The sequence below is a fragment of the Microtus oregoni genome, unplaced genomic scaffold (assembly GCF_018167655.1).
Source record: "Microtus oregoni isolate MIOR12 unplaced genomic scaffold, Mior012 000003F_ref0000135, whole genome shotgun sequence".
NCBI lineage: Eukaryota > Metazoa > Chordata > Mammalia > Rodentia > Cricetidae > Microtus > Microtus oregoni.
This window is the reverse complement of record NW_024543062.1, coordinates 26,731,680-26,758,103: the sequence shown is the minus strand read 5'-3', so window position 1 is coordinate 26,758,103 and position 26,424 is coordinate 26,731,680. Positions and strand designations below refer to the sequence as shown.

The 26,424-nt window shown below is 49.2% G+C and overlaps 1 protein-coding gene across 2 annotated transcripts in view; it reads right to left on the bottom strand.

Moving 5' to 3' along the window:
- Ksr2 (kinase suppressor of ras 2) overlaps positions 1–26,424 on the bottom strand; it is a 357,526-nt gene that overhangs the window by 206,856 nt on the left and 124,246 nt on the right. For both annotated transcript variants that reach the window (XM_041648056.1, XM_041648057.1), the window contains exon 4: positions 14,349–14,862. In XM_041648056.1, the coding sequence (XP_041503990.1) occupies positions 14,349–14,862 (514 nt within the window). The remainder of the gene's footprint in view (positions 1–14,348; positions 14,863–26,424) is intronic.

Below are 26,424 nucleotides of genomic sequence, written 5' to 3'. Positions count from 1 at the left end.
CAGAGCGGCTGTGAGCACAAGCTGCTTCTGAGATCTGATACTAGGATGTGAAGGCAGAAAGGGGTGCGGCTGGCCTCCTGGAAGGAAAACCACAGCCACACACAGAGGCCACACGGCGGGCAGAAGATGGTCCCAAGATGAACTGGGTCTGGAACGGACAGCTTAGCATCTGCTTCCTGAAAGTCATTCGTTGATTGGCCAGTCCAGTAGAAAAAGCTTCTGGGAGCCTGGCCATGGCAGAGTAGGGCCTGTCTGGAGGTCCAGAGGGCTGTTAAGGGTTTTCTTCTTCCTCTATTAATTTGAGTTAATAAATACCTCCAGTCTGCGGGGAGCAGGTGTGGGGGCAGGGCTCGTTACTAGCAACTAGAAGGTTTCCGGCCACAACCAGTTTAAATGGTGCAGGCCTAAGCTGTCCATCAGGAGCTGTCACCCAGGTGGGGAGGTGTCTGGTACTAGAAGAGAATCCGAGGCTCTGTCCTCTGCCAACAGCCACCAGAAACAGATGGCAGGGCCTCCCATTGGCTTCCGCCCGGCCTCGCCACCAGAACCACAGAACCCTAGGAAGCTCGGGGCACACCTGCAAGAATTAATTCATGACAGAGAGGAAGGAAAGCATTCGGAGCCGCTGGACCAAAGCCTTGAGGTCAAGGTACAGCTAAAAGCAGGCATGACCCGTGATAGCCCTCCTTACTGAAAGCCCTTCCAGAAGGTTCTCTCCTGGCAGCCTCAGAATAAACCTGGGCTGTTACTTAACCCTCTGGTTACCGCCCCCCCCCCCCACCTCCCCTCACCTCACGTCACTTCCCAAAGCAGCCCGAGCTCCAGGCATTGATACCTCCCACTCTCAGGCTGGGGTATGTATACCCTCTTCTCTTGACCTGATCAACTCTCCTCTCAGATTAGACAAACATCAAGCCAAAAGGCTAATCTGGCCCACCACCATTCATTCTTACAAATAAAACTTTATTGGAACATGCCCACACTGATCATTTTCATACTATCCCTGGCTGCTCGTGATCCCAATGGAATGGGAATTCCATTGACTCAGATTGAAATGACCCCAGCAGAGACCAGAGGGACACAGAAATCCTGATGCATTTACCCTCCGGATCATCACAGAACTGCCTACTGGCCCCTATGTTAGAAGACAGTTCTCTGGAGAGGCTGTTACTGGCTCCCAAAGAAACATCTTAAATGAGCATCATCTGGGTTTGTTCTACCTTCATCTCTTCTCCTCCCACATCAGCTCTTCTCCACTAAATAACAACTGGTGTTATCTCTATCTCATCTAGACCATGATCCCTCATAAGAAAAGGTCAGGTGGCAGGGGAGAGGGCTCGGTGGCCTCTGCTTGATCATCAGCACCCATGTCAACAACCAGGTGCCAGATTCAGTAGGAGACCTTGTCTCCAAAAGTGAGCTGGACAGCAAGGGGGCGTCACCTGATGATGGCCTCTGCCCACCCCATCCCCACTACAACACATTAAAAACAAACCAGGTTGGGGATTTTTCAACTGTCTTCTCTGGACTCTTCAGGGGACCGTTGACAGCTCACAGGTTCCCGCCCAACATAAACACACAGCCCAGGAAGAGTGAAAAATGAAATAAGTGTTTCGATGCTGGACCCTAGCAAGAGTATTAAATACAACTACACTAAGCCACATCGCTGGCAACCTTCTCAGGAAACTGGCTCATACCTGGTTCCACTGTTAGCCCCTGGGAAACAGGATTCATGTGCGCACCGGAGAAGCCTTTCTGGGACCTGGCATCACCCAGGCACTTGACAATGTGGGACATGTACGCATACGTATCAGAGAGCCCCAAGAGGAGCACCAACTCCACCTTGACAGGACCTAGGATTACCAAGGAGACATGCCGCTGAGCACGTCTGTGAGGAGTCTCTAGACTGGGTTAGCGGAGGTAGAAGGACCAGTTTTAAATGGCGTTGGCACCATCTTGTAGACTAGTGTCATGAACTGAATAAACCTAAGACTCTGAGCCGAGTACCGGCATTCATCTCTCTCTGTTTCCTAAGTAGGGACCAGCTGCCTCGGGCTCCCGCTGCCATGGCGACACCACAGTGATGGACTATGTCCTTTCAAACCACCAATCAAAGCAACTCCCTTCTTCCTTAAGCTTCCCCTGCCCGGTCTCTTGTGACAGTAGAGAAAAAAGCAGCACAGCTTCGGTCTGGGAAGCAGAGGTGCAGACTCAGAATGGCCTCTGATCCAGACCGTACGTCCGCATACCCTCCGGGAGGCTGATCTTCACTGTTCTGTGGCTGCCTTGTGTCCAGGAGCTGAGGCCACACTCTTGACTCAGGGTAGCTTCATCACCACAGCCTCCAGTTTCTACATATATTTTGGGGACCTCAGCTGTGCCCAGACCCAGTCCCATCTGACTCAACATGACTGTTTCACCCTAACCTTAGTCACCCACTATCTTGACTCAAAGTCCCAGGCAGCTGCCCTCTGTGACTCAGAGTGCCATCTGGGAGGCAGGCACCATGGCAAAGCTGGCCTGAGAAGGAATCCATGTCTCCCATCTATTACACTAGAAGGTTCATTTCAAAGTCTATTAAATAGGTCGAGCAGCCAGACGGGGAGCCGAGCCTCTCTCACAATAATGGCTTGGTGCTCGAGAGTGAGCAGATATGGGGCTTTTAATTTGGCAAGCAAGTGACATTTCCTCCCAGAAGGCTGGCACCACTGGCCGAGCACAGAGGGAAAAGGAGAAGAAAAACCCAACCCAATTACCACAGAACAAGATAAAGGAAGCCGTAAATCCTACTGACAAACTAAGGGGGCAGCCTCTGCTTTCCTGCACACAGTGAGCTGCTCTCTAAGAGCCTCAGTCGAGAGGCTCGTCCTCAAGCCGCACAAACCCTTCACGCCATCTGTGGGCTCAGCAGCCCTGGGTTCACATAAGCGGCAGGGTCAAGCCCATAGGATCAATGTGTGGGTGATCTGGGGAAGTTGCTTTTATAAGGCAATGCCAGCACCGTCATCACATGGGGTACCCTCAAATAGAAGCTAAGACTTAGGGGGGGAGGGTGTTCGTGTGTGTGTTTATGTGTATATGCTGTGCATGTGTGTATGTGTGAGTTGTATGTGTGTATTCATGTGTGTGTTACTGCACGTGTGCATGTGTGAGTATGGGTGTGTGTCTGTCATGTGTGTGCGAGTTTAAGCGTGTGTATGTGAGTATGATTGTGTGTTCGTGGGTATGTGTACGTATGTGTCTATGTGTATATGCATGTGTGTGCATTCATGTTTGTGTGTGAGAGAGTGCATTGTGAGTGTGTGTTGATAGATGATAAGTGATTCTAAGTGTCCCCCTCTGTCACCCTTGGCCTTACTCCTTTGATACAGGTCTCTCACTGATCCTGGCTAGAGTTAGGCTGGAAGCCAGCAAGCCCTAACCATCTGCCTGTCTTCATTTCCCACAGCACTGGGGTGCTGGGTGCAGCAGCCATACGCCACCTTTATGCGGGTGCCACGATCAGAACTCAGGGCCTCATGCCTCTGCAGCAAGTCCGTACCCACTGACCCATCTCGGTATTTTGAGACACAGTCTCACTTTGTAGCTCAGGCTGACCTTGAACTCATTGTGTGATGCAGATACCTTCCAGCTAAGGGCCATCCTTCTGCCTCAGCATCCTGAATGCCGAGGTCACAGGTGTGCACCAACACACCCATCGACAAATACACCCAAACAGTTTAGCTTCTGCCTGCTCCCAAGTTCTGTCTGACCCACCTGAGTCTCACATTCTAAAGCCAAGGAAGGGATAACCATCACTTCCCAACAGAATTAAATCCTTGAGGTTGCAACGGCTAAATAAGGCTTGTGGACTCCTTTGGATCAGGACACAAGATCACAGCCTGGGGAGGGGTGCTCTAGGTTAGGTTAATGGAAGTCGGCAGACACGCTCTGAGTATGGGTGGCACCAATCCATAGGATGCCATTCTGGGTTACATAGGAAGAAGAGAACAAGCTGAACCCTGCATTCATCTCTCTCTGTTTGCTGATGGTTGGCACAACGTGTCACTCCCCGGACGATCCCGCCATCTTCTCCAGTTCCTCCAAGTCTAATAGTTTCTCCTTTGTTGTTTCTGTTTCTTATTTCTATTGTGTATATTCATCACAACGGACACTGCGTTATGTAAGGACTCTCACACACCTGTACATTGTATCTTAACAGTTTCTTTTTAGTTTTAAATACTTTTATTTATTTGTTTGTGGAGTGAGGAGCTGGCATGCAGAGGAAAACCTGTGGGAGTTGGTTCTCTCTGGCTACCATGTGTATCCCCAGGGATCAAACTCAGGTCCTCACTCTTGGCAGCAGATACCTTTATCAGCTGAGCCATCTCACTAGTTTCTTTCAATTTACTTTTTGAAAAACCCATTGTAAGTATCAAATACCACCTGCTGATACAGGATCTAGACGTCACTCCTGGTTTTTCTGATAATGTAAAATATTAAATAATTTTAAAATTTAATTATCTCATGTGGCTCTTAAATCCTCCCACAGTTGTTCAGGTCCAGCAGTGTGTAAGTCTAAAATATTATTCCATGATGGGTGAGCACACTGTCTCTTCTCCAGGGATATAAATCATAGCAATATAAACTCAAGTTCCAACAGACACAGAAACACACCCCTATGCTCAATCCTCAAATTCCTGAGGCAGGGGGATCCATGATCTCAAATCTAGACATAGTTAAAAACCTAAATCAAAAATTAACCAGAGTTAGGGATATGGTTTAGCAGGTAAGAAAGAGGTCTTGCTGAGAAAGCCTGGGGGCCTGAGTTCAAATTCCCAGCATCCACATTTTAACAAAAAGACAGTTGTGATGGTATACACCCCTAACTCCAGCACTGATGGCAGGGGAGTGGGGGGAGGAGCGGGTACCAGAGGAGACAAGAGGACCTCTGGGGCTTGCTGATTGTGGGCTGTTCCAGGCTTTGGGTGAGACCCTGACTCTTCGAAGTAGGAGGGACAGGATAGGAAACATCCAATGCATACTCCACACGCATGCTCAGGTAAGTGTCCTACACACACACATACTCTTACACAGGCACACCCCAGCACACACACATGCACATACACATGCATACACTTGTGCACACACATGCACACTCACACACTGCACGCATTCACGCATGTGCACACATGCACACACAGACTTGCATGCACATAAATCATCATAAAAAAACCTGTGTCACCTCCATTTCTATAAAAGGCAGTGTCTTTACATCCACATGCAGGTCTTTACATCCACAATCCACTGCCCCACAACGAGACTGAATGCTGTTCCAGTGATGGAGGAAGGTCATTGGCTAATAAAGGAACTGCCTTGGCCCATTTTATTGGTTGAAAGATAGGTGGGAGGAGTAGGCAGAACAGGATGCTGGGAGGAAGAGGAAGTGAGCTCAGTCTCTCCTCTCGGGAGCAGACACCTGAGAGAGACACCATGCCCCGCTCCCGGGATGAAGCTCCAACCCAGGATGGACATAGGCTAGAATCTTCTTGGTAAGCGCACCTTGGGGTGCCACACACAGATGATTAGAAATGGGCTAAATTAATATGTGAGAATTAGCCTAGAAGAGAATGGGCCAAGCAGTGTTTAAATGAATACAATTTGTGTGTTATTTCGGGCATAAGCTAGCCGTGTGGGCGGCTGGGGTGCTGGGGACGCAGCCCCGCCGCCCTTAATACTACATTCCAGTGGAGGGGACAGGGAGCCCCAAAGCTGTGAAGCGACAAATGCATAATGGAGGGGAGTAGAGAGCACGGTCGAGGCCTGACACTGATCTCCAGAATATGCTGGAGTTACATTTCCTATAGAGACTGCAGGATCTGCCCCGGAGGCATCAATCAACCACAGCACAAACTATTCTTTGAAAGAAGCCTGTACTGGGCACACGGACAGCCTTCCTAAGGAGTTACTGAACAACCCAGTGCAGCAAGCACAGTGTAGTGGGTTTTTGTAACTAACAGGAGCTGATTCCATGTCTTGGAATTCTATGTAAATGTGATGAGGTTTTACAAGTAACTGAGCATCCAGGATGTTGAACTGTCCCACGTCTTAGACGTTTTGAGCATTTCACATGACACCACAGGTATGATCCATCCTTCAGCGCATGCAAACTTGGTCTCAAAAGCAAACTTATTTCAAATGTAGTGTAAAGGGCTGGGATGATAGCTAAATCCACGAAGCGCTTGCTCTGTAAGCATGCAGACCTGAGCTCAATCCCTGGAAACTGTGTAAAAAAGTAAAGACAGGCAACAGGCATGGTGCTGGACACTGGTAGCTGCATGGGGCGGGGGGAAGCAGGTGGATCCTGAGTGGGAGGAGGAGACAGGTGGATCTCTGAGGGGAGGGGGAGGCAAGTGGATCCCTGAGGGGGAGGGGGAGGCAGGTGGATCCCTGAGGGGAGGGGGAGGCAGATGGATCCCTGAGGGGAGGGGGAGGCAGATGGATCCCTGAGGGGGAAGGAGAGAGGCAGGTGGATCCCTAAGGGGGAGGGGGAGGCAGGTAGATCTTCAGAAGGGGAGGGGGATAAGCAAGTGGATCCCTGAGGGGGAGGGGAGAGGCGGGTGGATCCCTGAGGGGGAGGGGGAGATGTAGGTGGATCCCCGAGGGGGAGGGGAGGCAGGTGGATCCCCGAGGGGGAGGGGAGGCAGGTGGATCCCTGAGGGGGATGGGGAGGCAGGTGGATCTTCTGAAGAGGAAGGGGATAAGAAAGTGGATTCCTGAGGGTGAGGGGGAGGCAGGTGGATCTTCTGAAGGGGAGGGGGATAAGCAAGTGGATTCCTGAGGGGGGGAGAGGCAGGTCAATATCAGAGACTGATTTGGTGAGTTTCAGGCCAGTAAGAGACCCTGTCTCAAAAAAGGTAGATGACACCTGAGGAACCATACCAAGGTTGTCTGTCCTATACACGCACACACATACACACACATGCACACATTCACATAAATTAAATAAAATATAAATACACGACCTCAAGCTGTGCGTTTAAGGTGCATATAAGATACAAAAGAATCTTATTTTTAGACTTGGGTCCTCTGAGAGATCTCACTGTGCACTGTATACATGAGAAATCTAAAAAAGTCAAAGTCTGAACTTCCACCCCCAGACCCAAGCATCCCAGAGTGATGTGGGAGTGTCATATATCAATCTGTTCATTTCATTGGTTAAGCAATAAAGAAACTGCTTGGCCCTGATAGGTTAAAACATAGGTGGGAGGGGTAAACAGAACAGAATGCTGGGAGGAAGAGAAGTGAGCTCAGAGACGCCATGCTCCCCTCTCCCGGGCAGACTCAACAGCTCTGCTCTCTGGAGCAGATGCCATGCTCCCCTCTCCCGGGCACATGCGATGAAGCTCTGACCCAGGATGGACATAGGCTAAAATCTTCCCGGAAAGCACACCTTGGGGTGCTACAAACATTATTAGAAATGGGCTAGTCCAGGTGCGAGAGTTAGCCGAGAAGAGGCTAGATATAATGGGCCAAGCAGTGTTTAAAAGAGTACAGTGTCCATGTAATTATTTCGGGGCATAAGCTAGCAGGCGGCTGGGGTGCTGGGGACGCAGCCCCGCCGCTCTTATTACTACACCAGAGGCAGGGTATTTGACCCATGCGACTGGCTCCCTGTTGGCTGTGAGGTCTATCAGCGTCAGCAGACACATATGCAGTAGCCATTAGGCTGAACTCGGTGACACATGTCCCCATAGTCACACGCTCTAGGTACAAGAATCTGCACTGCTATAAGTGGTCAGACACAAGGCTGGTGTGTGTCATCAACCCCTCGGCACATCCTGTCTACAGAAGGGAACAAAAGCCACAGCCAGCTGGAGGCTGGCATGAGGTTGGCCATGACTTCAACCTCAGACTGAACTTTCTGTGGCTCCACCAAGACAGAGCAGGGAGAGCTTCTAACCAAACTGAAGGAGCATGGGTGGCAATCTGAGTCTTCACAGTAGGGGTTAGGGTAGAATGCGTTCCTGGAATGACCAAGTCCCTGGGGCCAATCATAGCATCAGGATGCAAAAAGTTACATGACCACGCTGGCCACTGTGTCTGCATGTGCCTTCTCAGTCAGAGACCAGGGTGACAGCTGCAGATTTGTCTCTCTACTTCCAAATCTGATTTTCATACTGACTCACCTGACAGTATTAATTTCATGCCTGGATAATATGTCTTGTTTTCTCAAAGTCAAATCCGGGGCCTGGGATTGAGAAAGGGGAATTTATCACTACTGGAGGAGATGCAGAGGACTCAGAACTTCCATTGCACGAGGCCCTGAGTTTGATCCCCAGCACTTCAGAGGTAAAGAAATGAGAGAGAGAGAAAGTTGGAGGGAAGAAGAAAAGGCAGAGGAAGAAAGGAGGGAAGGGGAAAAGAGGGATGGAGGGGGACAGGAGGGAAGGAAGGAGAGATGGAGGAGGAGGGATGGAGGGAGGACAGGAGGGAGGGAAGGGGACAGGGAGGAGAAAAGGAAAGGAAAGATGGGAGAGAGGAAGAAAGGAGAAAATGTTGACAGGAATTTAACAGCAGGTCTTCAGGATAAGATTTTCAAGAGAAGCCTCAGGTAGAATGAAGTCAGCCCCTCCCTTCCCAGGGAGAATCAGGCCCCAAGCTGCCCTCCTGGCTCCTCTGGCCCCCTGCTAAGAAGACCACAGACCTGTGTACCACATGGTGGGTGCAGTGCGGAGCAGGATGGCCTCCATTTGGTGGATAGAGACGGGGAATTCTCGGGAGTTATCCCAAGAGCCAGTGTGCCCTGACCAGGTCGGTTCTCACATCCACTTAAAGACGTTAGTCTCGTCACTCCACAGCCCCGGGGGACCACAGAATCACCGCCAGTGGTCCTGGACCTCCTGGGTCACTCTGGGACCAAGTGTACCTAAGACAAACTTAAGGAAATACTGAAAACAGGAAGTCAGGGCTGTTACCACTCTAACGGCTACTCTGCTGCCTGCTCACCGTCCACTCTCCTCTCCTCACCTCAGCCGGCCTCGTCATAATTAGTACAACGATCCGTAGGTGTGTGTCGATGAGTTTAAATACTTACACATAATTAGTTTTCTAAAATAGACAAAAAGAGCTCTCCTGAAATCTAATTTACATAATGAATCTGTTCAACCAGGCCTGTTCTCTTCCCAACTACAAACGGTACAGCCCGGGCCTGGCACAAAATGGGAATTGTCTGGATAGAAGAGTTCAGGGTTCAAACACGGGCAAATCCTACCCGGCCTGCTTCTCCCCTCTCAGTCGAGGAAAAGCTTTGAGAAGTTGGCCCCACAGAAACAACACAGAGTTTTAAGGAAAGGCATGCATCAGAAATACTGTAGATGGGATTTGGGGAAACTGGGGCCTTCTAGGAGGAGTTAGGCTGGGGAGATGATCCAGTAGGTAAGATGGCCGCTAAGCGAGCATGAAGACCTGAGTCCCCAGGAGTGGTCATGTGACTGCACCCCCCACTAGGAGGGTGGGTGGAGTCAGGGAGCTCTCCAAGGCTTGCTTGCTGAAACCTGGCTCCAGGTTTAACTAGAGACCCTGTCTCAGAGCATGTGACAAAGGGCGGTAGAGCAGGCCATCCAGCTGCCTCTTCTGGCCTCTGTGTGCACTAATGGGGGCATGCACACACACACGCAAATACACACGTGTAGCACACATATGCCACACACACACAGAGAAGAGAGTAAACGTGGGGATCATGAATGGGCTATTCATATTCATGTGTGACAAACACAGCAGGCCACACTGGTGTGCGGGAGGGCAGCTTCACTCCCTATGACCAGGGGTAGGAGTGCCATCTGCCACTGCCGTGTTTCACACACAATAGCTTCCGCATAAGGGTGTAGCTGGGAATTACCTCTCAAAAATTAGAGTTGAAAATTATCTCTTAAAAGGATTTGGAACCAAGTGGTGGTGACACACGCCTTTAATCCCAGCACTCGGGAGGCAGAGGCAGGCGGATCTCTGTGAGTTCGAGGCCAGCCTGGTCTACAAGAGCTAGTTTCAGGACAGGGTCTAAAGCTACATAGAAACTCTGACTTAAAAAAACAAAAAAAAAATTGGAAACAAAAAGTCATAATAAAATTCCTTTGTATATGTGTGTGTGTTCATTTGTTTATATGAGTGCTCATGTGTGTGTGTGTATGTGTAGGTATGTGTGTGTGAGTGCATGTGAGTGTCCATGTGTGTCCGTGACCGTGTGTCTGTACACACATGTGGCAGAGGTAGAGGTGGGGTTTCTTTCTTCATCACTCTACACCTTAGTTGTTTTAATGGCAAAAATCAAGGTCTCGTTGAGCAGAAGCAACGGCTTGGCCCAAAAATGGCCTCTTGCTGCCAAGCCTGACGCCCTGAGTTTGACCCCCAGGGTGCAGGAGGTGGAAGGAAAGGCCGACTCCCGAAGGAAAGCTGTCTCCTGACCTCCACATGCACGCTGCGTGTGTGACGCACCTGCACACGCACACACTAATTAGTTAATTAATTTTCAAGAAAAGGGAAGGCCGCAGGACAGACCTCCAGGCCCTGTCCTCTTTTAAACATTTTCTGGACTTTTTAAAGCTTCCTCAGCACCCAGCATTCTTCTCCGGGAACGGAGCCTCTTTTATCACCTGCATGTGTCTTTGGTAATGACAACAAGAAAAAAGGAATAGAAAACAATGAAGACAGCGATGTTCTCCTGAGAATTCAGACAAACAAGGGTGACGAAGACCAGCTGAGAGCCCGGAGGAACCTTAGTCCACCACACAGCACGCCTCTAACACACTAAAGGGTCCCCTTTTGTTTACCGTTTCGTTTTTGACTTTTTTTTTTTTTAACAAGACCTCCTGTGCTCCAGGCTGGCCTCAAACTCACTATATAGCCAAGGATGGCTTTTATTGAACTTGATCCTCTGCCTCCTGATGCTGGGGTGACAGGCATGTGTCACAGGGTAAAAGGTGTGTGTCACGACACCTGGTTTATGCAGTGCTGGGGTCGGGCCAGGGCTTCCTGCACATTAGGAAGATTCAACCAGCTGAGTCACACCCCCAGCCTGCTTTCTTGCTTTTCTGACTTGGATCATTCTGCAAAGGCCGCCGGAGAGAGGCTTCCAGGGGCCAGGACTTGGACCCACCCAGACAATCTGATACCCACTTCCCAAGCACCAAGGGCCAAGGCTGGTTTTGATACAATTTAAAGCCTCCCAGGGTGCACAATGCACTTATAAAGTCACAGACGTTGGCAGTTTTGGAAGCCTCCCCTCTCTTCGGAAAGACCTATGGCCTCCATTGCTCAACCTCACCACCATAAAAAGAAATAAAGGTGGGCAAAAGGCTGCCGAGTTCCCATGGAGACCATGCCCAGCAGGGATGAAAAGCAGAATCAGATACAGAGGGAAGATGTTTGCCCTCTCGCCTACTTCCTGTGGGGATCAATCTAGAATCAAAGTCGTCCTGAGTAGTAAGAGCTCTCAAAGAGCTTGATATATAGGCACTTGTGTGTATGTGTGTGTGTGGTCATTTGTGTATGTGGGTATATATGGGTGTGTGTGCAGGCGTATACGTGTGTGTGTGTGTGTGTGTGTGTGTGTATTCATAGGTGTGAACGAGCCCTCCAAAAGCTACCCTGATTCTTTCACCACACCACATTTTCTCAATCTATTCTCTTTTAAGTCCATCAATTTATTCTTTCCGATGCTGGTCACAGCCCATTAAATTGATAACACCATCTACTAATGGCTCCTAACCTCAGACTTAAAAGCATGAGCATATTCCCACTTTTTGGTCAACCAACAGGAGAGAAGAGCCTCCCCAGGGTCAAAGCCACGATCCCAAGGTTACTTCCTGGCAAAAGCCAGGATCAGTTTAGGACACGCTAAGTATGGGCTGATGTTACCCACCGAGTCTCATTGTTAGAACTCAGTGACCACAATCCCTCCCTTCACAGCTTCCTTGGAGTGACTCTTGGGGTCCCTGGAGGTGACCAGGAACCTGTCTCCTTAAGGATCTCACTGACCCAGACAGAAGACCATCATAAGCAGAGTTTAGCCCCCTACGTCCTGAGGTGGAATCCCAGTACCACTGAAGCTGACTGGGTCCTTGAGGAAGAAGGGAGAGAGGATACCTTGAAAACACAAAAAAGACAGCCTCTCGCAGGTAGATAAAATCATAGGTCAGGGCTAGAGAGATGGCTCAGTGGTTAAGAGCACTGATTGTTCTTTCAGAGGACTTGTATTCAATTCCCAGGACCCACATGTCAACTCAAACCTATAAGGGTATCTGATGTCCTCTTCTGGCATAAAGGTATACATGCAGAAAAAGCACTCATATACATAAAATAAACAAATACATCTTTTTTCAAAACTTGCCATAGGTCTACTGGTGCCCCTAACCCTCAACAAAGAACTACAGACAACAGAGGATGCTGAGAGCAGAAGAAATAGCCTTCCCTGGGGAAGAGCACGCCAACTGGTTATCCAATACCAGATGCACAGCTCTAAAGACTTATGCATACAGGTAACATTGTATGGAATCTGCAGATTATATTTATGTATTTAGGAATGTGTGTGTGTGTATATATATATATATATATATATATATATATATGTTTTAAAGAAATAGATGCCATGAACTTAGATTAGAGCAAGGGGAGGGGTGCACGGGACGGTTGGGAGAAAATGCTGTGATTTATATTTTAATTTCAAAAACTAAAAAATACTTCTTAACAAAAGAAGTCATAGGTCCAGAAACTCTGCAGGCTGATGAGTGAAGTCACTTCCAGGTTCACACAGAGATGGTGAGAGGCAGACCAGCCCCCCCACCCCACATTCCTTCTAGCAATCTCTCCACCAGCCTTCCCGGGACTCCTTCTACCTCCTCACCTCGGGTCTCCAGGCCCTGATTTCTGTGAATCTCAGGAAACCATGAGCATCAACTCAAATTCTCACGAGAAAAGCCTTTTTCATTTGTTTCAACATCTGACTTCGATCAAGGGATTTGTGTTCAAGGTAGGGTTCCCAGTTGCTGGAGTGTCTTCCTACAATGGTACCCTCTCCTCCATAGCTTCTCCAAAGGGAGATGACGTTCCTACCAGGGCTTAAGACAGACTACATCCAAGGCCAGCTGGAAACTGTTTTTATAGATAAAGTTTTAATGGAGCATGGCCATGAACATTTGCTTACCTGCTGTGGACGAGCTTTTTTGGTTGCTGAGGAATGACAACACAAACCCATGCACCTGGCACAGCCAAAGTACTGTATTGACTGTCTGGACCTACACAGTTTGGATAACAGGAGCTGGACTCTCTTGTTTGTGGCAAAATGAGCTTAACATTAAAATTACTTATCTGATGCAGTTTTCAACATCATCTCAAAGGTATCAAATAGCTTCACAGGTTGTATAAATGACACCACCAACCATCACCAGAGAATTTCCTCATCCCAAATTTTGTACCCATTGAATAATAGCACCCCGTTTCTCTCTCTCTAACTCCAGTCTACCAATTCTACTTCCTGTCTATAGACTCAACTCCGTTATGTCATAGCAGACGTCAGAATGGCCTCCCTCCGACAGCTGGAGACTATTTCCCCATATGGAGAGGTCCCGCCTCACAGGCTCACACACCTACTGAGTGGTCTTCTCTGTCATGAGTGATGTTGTCCTTCCTAATGTCATGTGCCCAGCCCCCACATCCACAAGGCCTTCTGCCCACTCCCCCCGGCTCCCTCCCACCCTCACCCAAAAGGAGCCTGGATGTCAAAGACCTCATAAAGAACAAAGAATTCCTGAATAACCACATTTTACATTGATACTGTGTTGGGATGATAATTATTTTGGTTGAGTTGTACAGCTTATTTTTTTAAACTCATTTTAATATGTCTACTGGATACTTCGAGGCCACTATGTAACTTTCCCCTCTTTCTAGGGCCAGCAGGAGGGTCACCCTGCAGGGGACCACAAACTTCTCCTGCCTCTATCCAGAAGATAAGTATTTCTGATTCGGTGGGCCATACCCAGTGCTGCCACTGTTCCCCAAAAGAACTCGCAGACAACACTAAAGGGGTAGTTCGGCTGTGTCCCAGTGAGTCTTATCTACTAAAACGGCCCACAGCTTAAATTTAGCCCCAAGTCATGATATGCCCTACCAACGTTCAGAAATATTAAAGGCCATCATGGATAGAGTAATTGCCAGCTCTAGAAAATCCACCCAACCTACTTTCTCAGAACACAAAGCACAAAGACACCTTCCCTCAACCAGACCAACAGACACAAGACTGTTTGCTTCTGACTTTCCCAGAGAAGCCGTTCCTGGGGTTCAGCCACCCTCAAGCACCCACTGACCCCACTCACTTGGGCGTGTTGGCCTCATCTACACGGTTCCCGAGCTGGAACTCATGGGATTTACTCCTGTGCAGCGCCGTGAAGCCGGGGATCAGATGGATAAGTTTCCGAGAGGAGGGTGGTGGCGTCCCTGGAGGCTTCAGCTTGTTTTTTCTCCTCATGGGTGGTGTGCCAGGAGGGGTCACGGTGGTGACGATATTGGGGGTGCGAGGTGGGGTGCGAACTGCGTGCCGCTGCCGGGGTGACGGGGGCAAGGAGCGGTGGCCTGATTCCAGAAGTGGCGGTGGGCACAAGCTCTGGTAGGCATCCACAGTGAGTCTGTCCACGTGGGTGTACACGGGGGCTCCAGGCGTAGGGCTGCTGTGACAGAAGGGCTGGACACATTTGGACTGGACCCTGGGGCTCTGGGAAAGGGGGGTGCGGATCCACGAGCTGGGCTCCGGGGGGCACACAGGGTTGTTGTCCTGCCCTGGCTCCGTGGTGGGCCACTGGATGATCCAGTCTTGTTTGGAGAGATTCCCTCCTGAGTAGGAGCAAAGGAACAGAGAGACGCGGGTAAGGAAGGGGAAGGGGTAGGCTTGCGGTGGGCAGAGCCACCAGCTCTTTACCGCGCGTGCGTCACTCCATGCATGTCTTATGTCACAGCAGACGAGTCCTTATGTCTCAGAGATCTTACATCCCACAGAGAAAGGCAGGTAAGCCAGAAGAAAGAAGGTGGGCTCGCATGGGCAGGGGTCCGCCATCTTCACCTTACCATACGTCACACCATGGGCACTGCACATCACAGCAGGTTATACTCAGCACAATATACCTTACACATCCCTTCATATGCCATGCCACAACACACACCTGACCACACATGCAGATTACATCGTGTGCACACAATACAGTGTGAAGCACACCGACATCTGCACCCTATGTGGTATACAGGTCACGTTACATGAGACCACCTCATAGGTGTGGTGTGCCATGTTGCATCAAATGCACCTTCCAACATATGTACCCTACACAATGTGCACGCTATGGCACCTGCGCATTAAGCAAATGATACACATGTTGCCTCCATGTTCCCGAGGCCACGCACATCTCATGCTATGTGCACACACCTCCTGCATTCCTCATACCATGTATATATCACCTCAATGTACCTTACAATGTTGACCATCTTGGGTGTGTTTTCATATATACTGTGTTTTCATACATACTCCATGCTATGTATGCAATGCATCGCAAACACCTCATTGTATGCACACACCTCATGCCATGTATACTGCATCATACATACCTCATACCATAAGGACCTCACACAACATACATGTTCTATGGTAGACATGCTGCACCACACACCACATCATATACACATCAGAACACACCACATTAAAGCAACGTATCAGGTACACCTCACCCCGTACACACACGGTCCATAAGTACATTATAGCATAGGAATGTTCCATTAGGTGCACATCATCAGAGTATGCACACGGACCTCATATTCACTATGTCATATCACAGTACCATGTACTCATCATACCACATGCATGTTAGTACACACGTATGCTGCATTGCAGGCACATTCATAATTGTACCACTTGGCCCTCACAAACATAATCAAAGTATCCTTGTTTGCCTTCTTGCTTTCTCCCTAGTTAACAGCCTTGCCTTCCACTGCTTCGTGGCTATGAAGCCCACACCCCGAAGACTTCACAAAGCAGAGTGATTAGGCCGCGACTTTTCTGAGTCCCAATATCCAACCATGCCAGGGTGCTTTAAAAGATTACCAAGGGTAACACTCACCTATCGCCTTAGCCAGGGTTTCTGTTGCTGTGAAGAGACACCATGACCACAGAAACTCTTAGAAAGGCATTTAGTTGGGTGGCTTACAGTTTAGAGGGTCAGTCCATTATCATCATGGTGGGGCATGGTGCTATGCAGGCAGGCAGACGTGGTGCTGGAGTTTTACATCTTGTTCAGGCAGCACTAACTGAACTAGGTATAGCTTGAGCATAGGAGACCTCAGAACCCACCCCCTCAGTAACACACTTCCTCCAACAAGGCCACACCTACTTCAGCCAGGCCACACCTCCAGATAGTGCCACTCCCTATGAGCTGATGGGGGCCAATTACATTCAAACCACCACACCTATGGAGCAATCTTAACACGTGACTCCGACTTGGACACAGACTTGATGGACAAGCAGATGCGTGCCTGGAAGCCCTTCACGTGGTTGAAGGGAGGGAAGCATGTGACATTTGGTGACGGGGAGGCCTTAGCAGACAGTCCACACAAACCAAGGACACAGCACTGCTACCTGAGGGAGCCGAGTACCCACGCACAGAGCTCAGGCGGTCTCCAGGGAGTACAAGTGAACTAACGCCAAAGGGCTCACTCTCAGACTCCATTTCCACAACCTCACAGAGAACAACATCTTAGACATGATTGGCAGATGTCGGGGTGGTGGATGAGGGGATGGGAGGAAGTGGATGTAGCTATAAAATAGTAACCCAAGAGAAGCATGTCGTTCATTATTTTGACACGTGTGTCCAGCTGTGGGACATTATACAGATCCGAATTCATGCTCATTCTCAAACACACGTGCATGTATGTAAAAAACGCTGGACACATCTGGGCAAGATCACTGCACTGTATCTGCATCGATACCCTGGCTGTGATTCTATCATTTTAGCAAGATGTGACTATTAAGAGAAACTGAGAGAAGCCTTTCAGGTACCCCTGTGATATTTCCTTACAACTGTATGTGGATCCACATATACCCCAATGACAATCTTCAGTCAGCCCCAGTGACACAGCAATTCCCTGTACTGGATCACCAAAACAAAAGCAAACAGTTCAGTTAAGAAACTGGGGGATTGGGATGAGACACGGTGATAGTGTTCTTGCCTAGGATGTTTGAGGCCCTGGGTTTGATCCCCAACACCACAGAAACAGGAAGGGGGAAGGAAGGGAGGGAGAGAGGAAGGAAGGAAAGAAGAGAAGGAGGAAGGAAGGGAGGAAGGAAGGAAGGAAGGAAGGAAGGAAGGAAAAGGAGAGTCAGAGGAGAGAGGGGAACAAAGAAATAGAGAAGGCTTCCTCAGGATGCCCTGTTGTGGAATAATCTTTCTGCACACTGTGAAGATGTGTCACTCTGATTGGTTTAATAAACTGAACGGCCAATAGCTAGGCGGGATTTCTAAGCACAAAGGACTATGGGAAGAGGAAAGGCAGAGACACCAGGAGAGGCAAAGCAAGCAGCATGGACAATACAGAGTAAAGGTAACAGAGCCATGTAAAAGAATGTAGTTTAGGGGCTGGAGAGATGGCTCAGCAGTTAAGAGCATTGCCTGCTCTTCCAAAGGTCCTGAGTTCAATTCCTAGCAACCACATGGTGGCTCACAACCATCTGTAACGAGGTCTGGTGCCCTCTTCTGGCCTGCAGGCATACACGCAGACAGAATATTGTATACATAATAAATAAATAAAATAAAATAAATGAATGTAGTTTAAAAGACATGGGTTAATTTAAGTTAAAAGGGCTAGTTAGAAACAAGCCTAAGATATCAGCCGAGCTTTCATAATTAATAATAAATCTCTACGTCTCTATTGGGGAGCTGGCAGTCCAGATGAAAAGTCCAATTACAGTGCCCCCCGAGGAGGCCACACGTCCTCTGGCAAGAACTAAAAGAGTCATCATGCCAACAGTAAAGAATAGTGCCCCAGGCTGAGGGACCAGTGGGGACAGAGGTCTAGGAGCTGGGAAGCCTGCTTTGTTGTTGTGTTGTCTATTTTTTAAGTCCAGAAGTTTATCAAAAAGAACAGAGCCAGTTTCAAAGACAACCCACAGTAATGAACATGGACTCGGTTCTCAGATAAAAGCTGTGTTAGACAAATGCAAAGATCCACACGCAGACATGCGGACATTTCCCCTTGCTTGACACGTGGACAGCACAAGGCAGGGCAGACTGGAAGACAAAGACCCTCAGGGTGCGACAATATGGCCTGCTTTCACCTCAGGGCAGAGCTGGAAGAGAAATGGCCCAGCAATGCCACAGGTTGGCATCTTTACCCAACACTCTGTTTGCAGGTAAAGCCCTTGCAGATGGAATTGAGGTGAGCTCGTGCTGGATAAGGTCAGACCTTATCGGCCGTAGTTGTATAAAGAGGAGAGGAGACAAGCTTGGTGGCAGGGAGCCAAGGCAGGAAGATCACAAGTTCCAGGTCCCCTGGACTACACACTGACACATTGTCCCAATACAGACAACACAGGAGCGGAGTGAAGCAGGAGGAGGAGGCTGGTGGTGTGCTGCAACAAGCCAAGGGGTGTGAGAATACTAACAGTCACCCACCAGATCCAGGGGAGGAAGGGGTCCGACCCCCAGAGAGGTTGGAGCCTGTACTTTGTTCGTTGGCTCCAAAGCCTGGGGTCTGTGAATGTGTGGACTTGTGCTAGTATGCTGATCTGTTAGAGCGCCCACCTCCCTAGCGACACCCCCAGGGGGAGGATCCATGTGTGCTAAACACTGAGGGAAAGTCATCAAAACTGGCATAGCAGGCCAGGTGTGGTGGCACACACCTTTAATCATGGCACAGAGGCAGGTGGATCTCTGTGAGTTCCAGTCCAGTAAGGGTTACATAGACAGCTCCTGTCTCAGAAAGAAACAAGCAAAAAAACAAACCCTGCCACACAGTGTATACGTGAAATCGCATGGAGGAGGATCGGGGTTCGAGGTCATTCCTGGCTTTGTGGTAAAGTTCCTGTCTTAAACAGGGGTGGGAGCTGGGTCTGGGGAGATGACTGAACGGTCAAAACAGGTTATTGCTGTTATGAAGGACACAAGTTCAGCTCCCAGCACCCACATGGGAGGCTCACAACCATCTGTAACTCCAGCCACCAGGGGAATCTGGCGCCCTCTTCTGGCCCCCGAGGGCATCTGCAGTCGTGTGTACAACCCACACAGACACAAATACATAATTTAAAAAAATGAAAAAAAAGATAGGAATGAAAAGAATACTTGGGAGATTGTAGCTGTTAGGGGATTAGTAGCTCTGTCTCACTGTAAGGAGGGTAGGGGTCACTGACCTGTTCAGTCAAGATTGGGATGAGTGTAGGACTTGATCGGAATCCCTCTGTAGGTGGAGATCTTTCCCCACTCACCACACAGTATCCTGCTGCTGGGCGGGGACCCAATGCTTCCCACATCCCGCTGTTCCTCCAAAGACTGACTGACAGACAGACAGACAGACAGACACTCCACTGCGTTCTCTTGAGGGATTTCTTCAGAGTAAAAAGTTAAGAAAGAAGAAAGCCCACCACCCCCAGCACATTCCCTTCCCAGGCCATCTCCTTCCTCTGCACATGCGGGGGCTCAAAGTCACAAGTGTGGGGCCCGAGGAGTGCACAGTCTCCGTTCATCACCCAAGCCACTCAGCCAGCAGTGTCGACTCCAAAGCACGCAGGTTTCAGAAGCAGGGCGATGAAGGGCCGCATGCCATCAGCTGCCGCCCTTTCGAGCCTCTTTTTAATAAAGCCTAGGGGGGAAAATAGGTAATTTTTCACTTTAAATAGGGAAGGTGTGGCGGCATGGGCTCCAGGGTTATTAATCGTCACCCTTGCCGCCTGTCATTCGTTTCTGGAAAAATCATTTTATTTCAAGTCTTGAGATGGGCGGGGAGAAGGGGATAGATTTTAGAAAATGAAAGGTCTGAAGACTGATTGAAGCCATTTCAAGGCGTTTCAGGGTGTTTTTTTTTTTTCTTTTGACATTCTCTGATAAGGGACTGGAAGAAATAAAAGCCATCCGAGAGGGAGAAAATGATTTCAGAAAGTCTAGGCAAGCGTCGGACTTCATTGTCCCGTCCCATTGAAACCATATAAACAGGGAAACGCATGGCTCAGAAGGTTGTCTGGTTTCCAGAGTCAGCGTCACACACGGTACCATTCCAGGATTGTCGACTGGGGCTCAGAAGTCCCCTGAATATTTCAATGTGCTGGCTGTTTAAATCATTCTGACTTTCAGGTGGGAAGCAGGATCTGTAAATGCGGCTTGAAAATCTTTCCCAGACTCAGAGAAAGTTAAAGAATAGAAATGGCGGCTACCATGATTATGAGTTAAGCAGCCCTAATTTCTGGTCCAAAAATCTAAAAGACTCCAAAGTCCAGAATGATTCTGGTGCCACCACGAAGCACCAAGTGGAAAACTCCATGTCTGGCCCCACGTGACCAGCTGCAGTGCAGACACGGTGCACTAAAAATGCTATGCAAAATTATTCTCCGGTGTTACACAGATACGTCAGCAGGTACACAAACACCAGCCCCTGTCCTGACTCGCTTTTAGTTTCCGTGATCAACACCACAACCAACGAGGGGAGGAAAAGGCCAATTTGGCTTTCATGTCCCTATCACAGTCCGCCACTAAAGGAAGTCAGGACAGGAACTCAAGGCAGGAACCTGGAGGCAGGAGCGGAAGCAGAAGCAGTGAAAAAATGCTGCTGTTGGCTAGCTACCCCGGCTGGTTCAGCCTGCTTTTTACACCACCTAGGACAGTGGCTCTCAACCTGAGGGTTCCAACTACTTTGGGGGAGTCACATATCAGATATTTACATTACAATTCATAACAGTAGCAAAATTGCAGTTGTGAGGTAGCAACAAAATAATTTTGTGGTTGGGGTCACCACAACATGAGGAACTGTATTAAAGGGTCACAGCGTTAGGAAGGGTGAGAACCACTGGCCTAGGGTCACTGCCCAGGGGTGCCATTGCCCACAATGACCTGGACCCTAACACATCACTCATTAGTTATGTAAATGCACCCACAGATATGCTCACGGGCCACCCTAATGAAGGCAACTACTCAGCTGAAGGTCTCTCCCCCCAGGTGACTCCACTTTGTGCCAACTTGACTAAAATTAACCAGCTCAGGATCTGATTGCAGAATTCACCTCAAAGCTGACTGGGTGTGGCCACCCCACTGTCATCCCAGCCCTGGGGAGGCAGAGACATGAGATTTTCTGAGCAAACTGGAGAGCCAGACTCAACTAACATTAAACTATAGATTCAAAAGGAGACCTCATGGCAGCCAGAGCAGGGGACAAGGCACAACAGCCAGGGAGAAGGGACAGGAAGAAGCTAGGGTTGAGGTGCATCTTTCAGGGCACCTCCTGGTGACCCTCTTCCTCCAATGAGGCCCCATCTTCCACAGCTCCATGGGTACCTCAGCCTGTTCTGATTCAGGATCCAACAGTGGTTGAGACCAGCTGTGAGGACAAAGCCCTCAGATCCAATCATTCCCAGAAAACAAACAGACATGGCCAGAGCTTCCTTCTCATGACTAAGGTCAACATGGGTACCCCAACTTGTTTCTCTACTCAGCGGCCGATGGACACAGCACACTGTGTTGACTTTTTGTGTGTGAGGAACATGTTTGAACCAGTATTTGCACAGTTACCTGTTTGATGTGCTTGAGCATAAAGTAGGAACAGAATCACTGGACCAGGTGGTAACTCTCTTTAACCACCCTAGAAACCAGTATACCATGTTCCTGATTGGCTGTGCCATTCTTCATTGCCTCCAGCCTCATGCAGTGGTTCTCATTTTCCCTGTTACCACCATCATCACCACCATTATCACCTCCATCATCGCCACCATCACCTCCGTCATCACCATCACCACCATCAACATCACCATCACCACCACTATCACCTCCATCACTGCTATCATCACCACCATCACCTCCATCATCAGCATATTATCACCATCATCACCACCATTATCACCACCACCACCATCACCACCATCATCATCACAACCATCAACATCACCATCACCATCATTATCACCTCCATCGTTGCCATCATCACCACCACTATCACCTCCATCACTGCTATCATCACCACCATCACCTCCATCATCAGCATATTATCAACATCATCGCACCATCACTACCTCATCAGCATCATCACCACCATCATCATCCTCTCCACCTGGAGGGTGTTTCGCACAGTGTGTTTAGCGGTGAGCACCGCAGCAGACACTGGGCCTCAACTCTGGTCCAGGCTCCTCCCTGCCTCCTCTGCCCCTCCCGCCTCACTTCATTACACTCTCGTTATAATCTTGGGGGATTGGTGAGGAAATTAAAGCTCTGAGAATAGTCAAGTCCCTTATCTGAGGCTGAGATTCCACTCAGTTCCAGGGGTCTGATGGCAGAGCCTGTTTCTTGGCCGTGACACATTATCCACCATGTCACAGTCAATCCTCTCAGCCCCCAGGATTACATATCCAAAATTGGAACCTACTCACACGGGCTTTAGTGTGTTGCCACTGCTGGAAATCTGGATCTTATGTTAGAGACCCAAGATGTGTGTCATCAGACAGGGGAACTGAGCCTCAACCTTCCTAATCTCTTTAACACAATCCCTCACATTGTGGTGACCCCCAACCATAAAATTCATTTCACTGCTACTTTATAACTGTAATTTTGCTCCTGTTAGGAATGCCCATACTTTTAGAGACGGAGGCTTTCCAAGGGTTCACAACCACAGGTTGAGAACCAGTGCTCCAGAAGCTCCTCCCCATCTAGAAAAAACTTGGTCCATCCGTCCTCATCCATCCCCTTCATTTCCACCTAGTTCCACCCACCCCACCCATCCTTACCCATTCCCAGGCATCCTTCTCCCCCTCACCCATGGGAAAGGCATGGTGGCAGAGTGTGCACTAACTGCTCCCACCCTCTGTCAGGGAGCCGAGAGAGGTGAACGCTGGGGTTCAGCTCCCCTTTTTCCTTTGTGTTCAGTCCAGGGCCCCAACCCAAGAGTGGTGCCGTCCATACTTCCCACCTCAGCTACCATCCCCTGTCAGGTGGGCGGTCATTACGAATGAACCATCACGTAGATGCTAAGAGCCACAGAACTGAGTAGTGGGGTGTGGCCTGGCTCCAATCCAGCTGGGAACAAATGCATCAGAAGACTGTATTGTTCTGACACCCAACATGTGGAACTCTCGATTTGGGATGACAAACACATTTCAGAAAGTTTGTAAGTTCACGCCTGTGGAATCCACAAAGCGTGAGAATTGACTGTAGGTGTGTGTATCATCTGTCTTGCTGGCTGGAACCTTTCTCGAGATGAGTCATCTGGACTAACACCCCTACCTCCACTTGCCCAGGGCCTGCCACCCAGGGCTGCAATTAGCACTCACTTATATTTATTTATTTGCATATAATTCATACTTCTTTCTCTAGATATGTAAGTCAGATCTTGCTTCCATATGTACTTGACACTCACTCCAAATGGCTGATTTGAAAGAGACACAGGTTCACGTTGCCACCATGTTGCTGCCATTGGTTGTCACACTGTAGTGGGGATGCGGGCCATGATCCACACAGAAGATCAGCAAGGACTTCCTTGATCCATGGCCATAGCCTGGCAATACAGGAAGAGCAGCAACAGTGACCGAGACTTCTTCCTCTGTCACTGCTTCACAGGGAGACTGTTCTGTCCTGCCCAGCAAACTCCACCGTGAGTTCTTCTCTTTCCTTCCACTGACAAAATGTCTGTCTTTCCACTCAAGTGCTTCATGGCTTCTCTGTGAAGCCATGAGCCAGCATCACTTATGCTTGGGGGTAATCTCATTCAGAATGAAAGCTCTGGGACAACCCCACAACCGACTGGATAACCAAGACGGCATCCAAATAACGAATGGGAGGGTTGTGCACACATCGTGGGCACTCCAACAGAGGATCCGTAAATGACTTTCAGGAGGGTTGTGTGTGCAGCATAGACACTCCAAGAGCCGACCAGCATCTAAACGACAAGGGTTGGGTAGCGGACGCAATGTGGATCTGTCACACGGAGGAATATTGCTCATTCCGGAAAGGCAGAGCAGGAAGACTACAGGCGTTCCCACGCTACTCAGAACAGTGTGAAGCCTCAAACACGTGACTGGTGTGAGGATTTTTCCAATGAACATTTTTGTCACTGAAACTGCAGAACACGGAACTGTAAGCGGGGGGAGGGCACCCATGCAGCCCATTTTTTTAATTTAGGAAGAAAGCAGGTGGAGAAGACCTTACCCTAGTCAGAATTCCACTCATTCACGGCAGACACTTCCCAGGTGGCCAGCCTTGACACCCGGAAGCCTGGGGGCTGGAGATGGTAGAATGGGGCCTGTATTTTGATGTTTTGCATCCTAAACACAGCTATTCCTCTCTCCACATCCAGCACTCCCAGGCAGGCAGCTAAGCAGGGATGTGAAGGCATAAGCAAGGGGCCCCCCCGCCAAGCACAGCACCCAAGAGAATCACTGAAGAAAACCCTCGGCCGGAAGAGCCAGACTGGGAAAGGCTGACCTCTGAGATGAGACTAATTCCAGAACGTTCCATCATCCTAGTACTCAGCCTCCCTTGAGTGGCACACATTATATTATTTCTCCAACTGCTTGTGTCTGCGGATTCCTGAGAACTGAAGGCGACTTTGCATGGCCCTGGGTGCCTCCGGGCTCACTATTTTTATCTCTAGATGAGTGACAGGGAGAGGCTTTCCAAATCCCTTTGTCTCCCAGCTCCCTGCCGTGCAGATTCAGCAGGGCCACCACCTGCCCTGGTAGCTCAGTTTCCCTCCACAGACAGCCCAGCAATGTGTTCCCAGCCCTATGTGCCAGGAGTTCCGGTGTGTTTGAGTTTATCCGCACTGTCTCTGCCCAGAGCCAGAAAGGCGTGGAAACAGCCCCTAGGGGAGAGTGTTGGATACATTTTAACTGGCCTGACTATGTCTAACCCTTTCATCAACAGCAGGCCGTTGAACATCTAGAATCAGCCCCTACCTAGATAAGGTCTTTTGGGGGCACAGTAGGGCCACAGATCTGAGTCTGAATCCCAGAGGTTGATCCCTGGCCTTACACACACACACACACACACACACACACACACACACACACACACACACCAGAAAGGAAGAAAATTCTGGCATCCATCACAACACACAGGCTGGGCCAGCAAAATGGTTCAGGGGGTAAAGGTGCTTGCTGCAAAAGCCTGGAACCTACATAAAAGAGGGAGGGGAAAACCAACTCCACACATGAGTCATGGTGTACATGCTCCCCCATGCTCCCCCAGCAAAATGATAATAATAAATTTCTTTTTTAAAAAAAGCATGTTTAGGAAAGACTGGAGGTTCAAACACATATAACACATATTACAAAGCCTTGCTTGTGCCAAGCATATGGGACAGTCAAACACATAAAATGAACCTTGTTCTTCCTAGGAGCAGGGCTAGGGCTGGGGCAGGGACTGGGTTTGTGCTGGGTGTGGTGACACACACCTGGAATCCCAGGGCTTAGCAGGCAGAGGCAGGAGGATCAGAAGTTTGTGGGTAGCCTCAGCTATATAGTCAGTTGGAGGCCAGCCTGAGCTACATGAAAACTTGTAAAAGAGATTAACGTTTTTGTTGATGGGAAATTTCCAGGGAGATTTCAATGTGACTGCACTTCATGCTACTGAAGTCACTCAAAATGGTTAAAATGAAACGTTTTGTGGTGTATTTTTATGGCCACAAGAATACTTGTCAGTTAGGGTTTTTTTTTAATATAACCATTAGACCATCTAAAATGACATAAGTAGAGTCATAATCTTTCTGTTGGACAGAGGCTGTCTCAGGCAGACCCAGAGGAGGTAACAGAAAGTGGGAAATCCCACATTAATTAGTTAGTCACAGTGTCACTGAGCGGAAGTGGAGACCAGCCTGTCTGCCTGGGAAGATCCCTGGGAGCTGAGACTAGAGGGTGAGCGACAGTTAATTAGGCAAAGAAGGAAGAACAAGTGTCCAGCCCGGAGCCAACATGTCCAAGGATGTGGCAGGCTGGAGAAGAACCTGGGAGCCCATGGCCCAGAGCACAGACACTGGGGTGAGTCAAGGGACTGGATCAAGAAGACCTGCAGGCCACTGTGATGAGGATTTACTCCAAAGAAGGTGCCCCGTGTAGTCTCACAGTTCCTATGACCACCCTGAATAGCCCAAAGCCACTTGCTTCTGAGAGGCCAACCTACCGCACCTGCAATCGAACCACCCACCCCTGGAGGTCAGAGGTCACATCCTGGA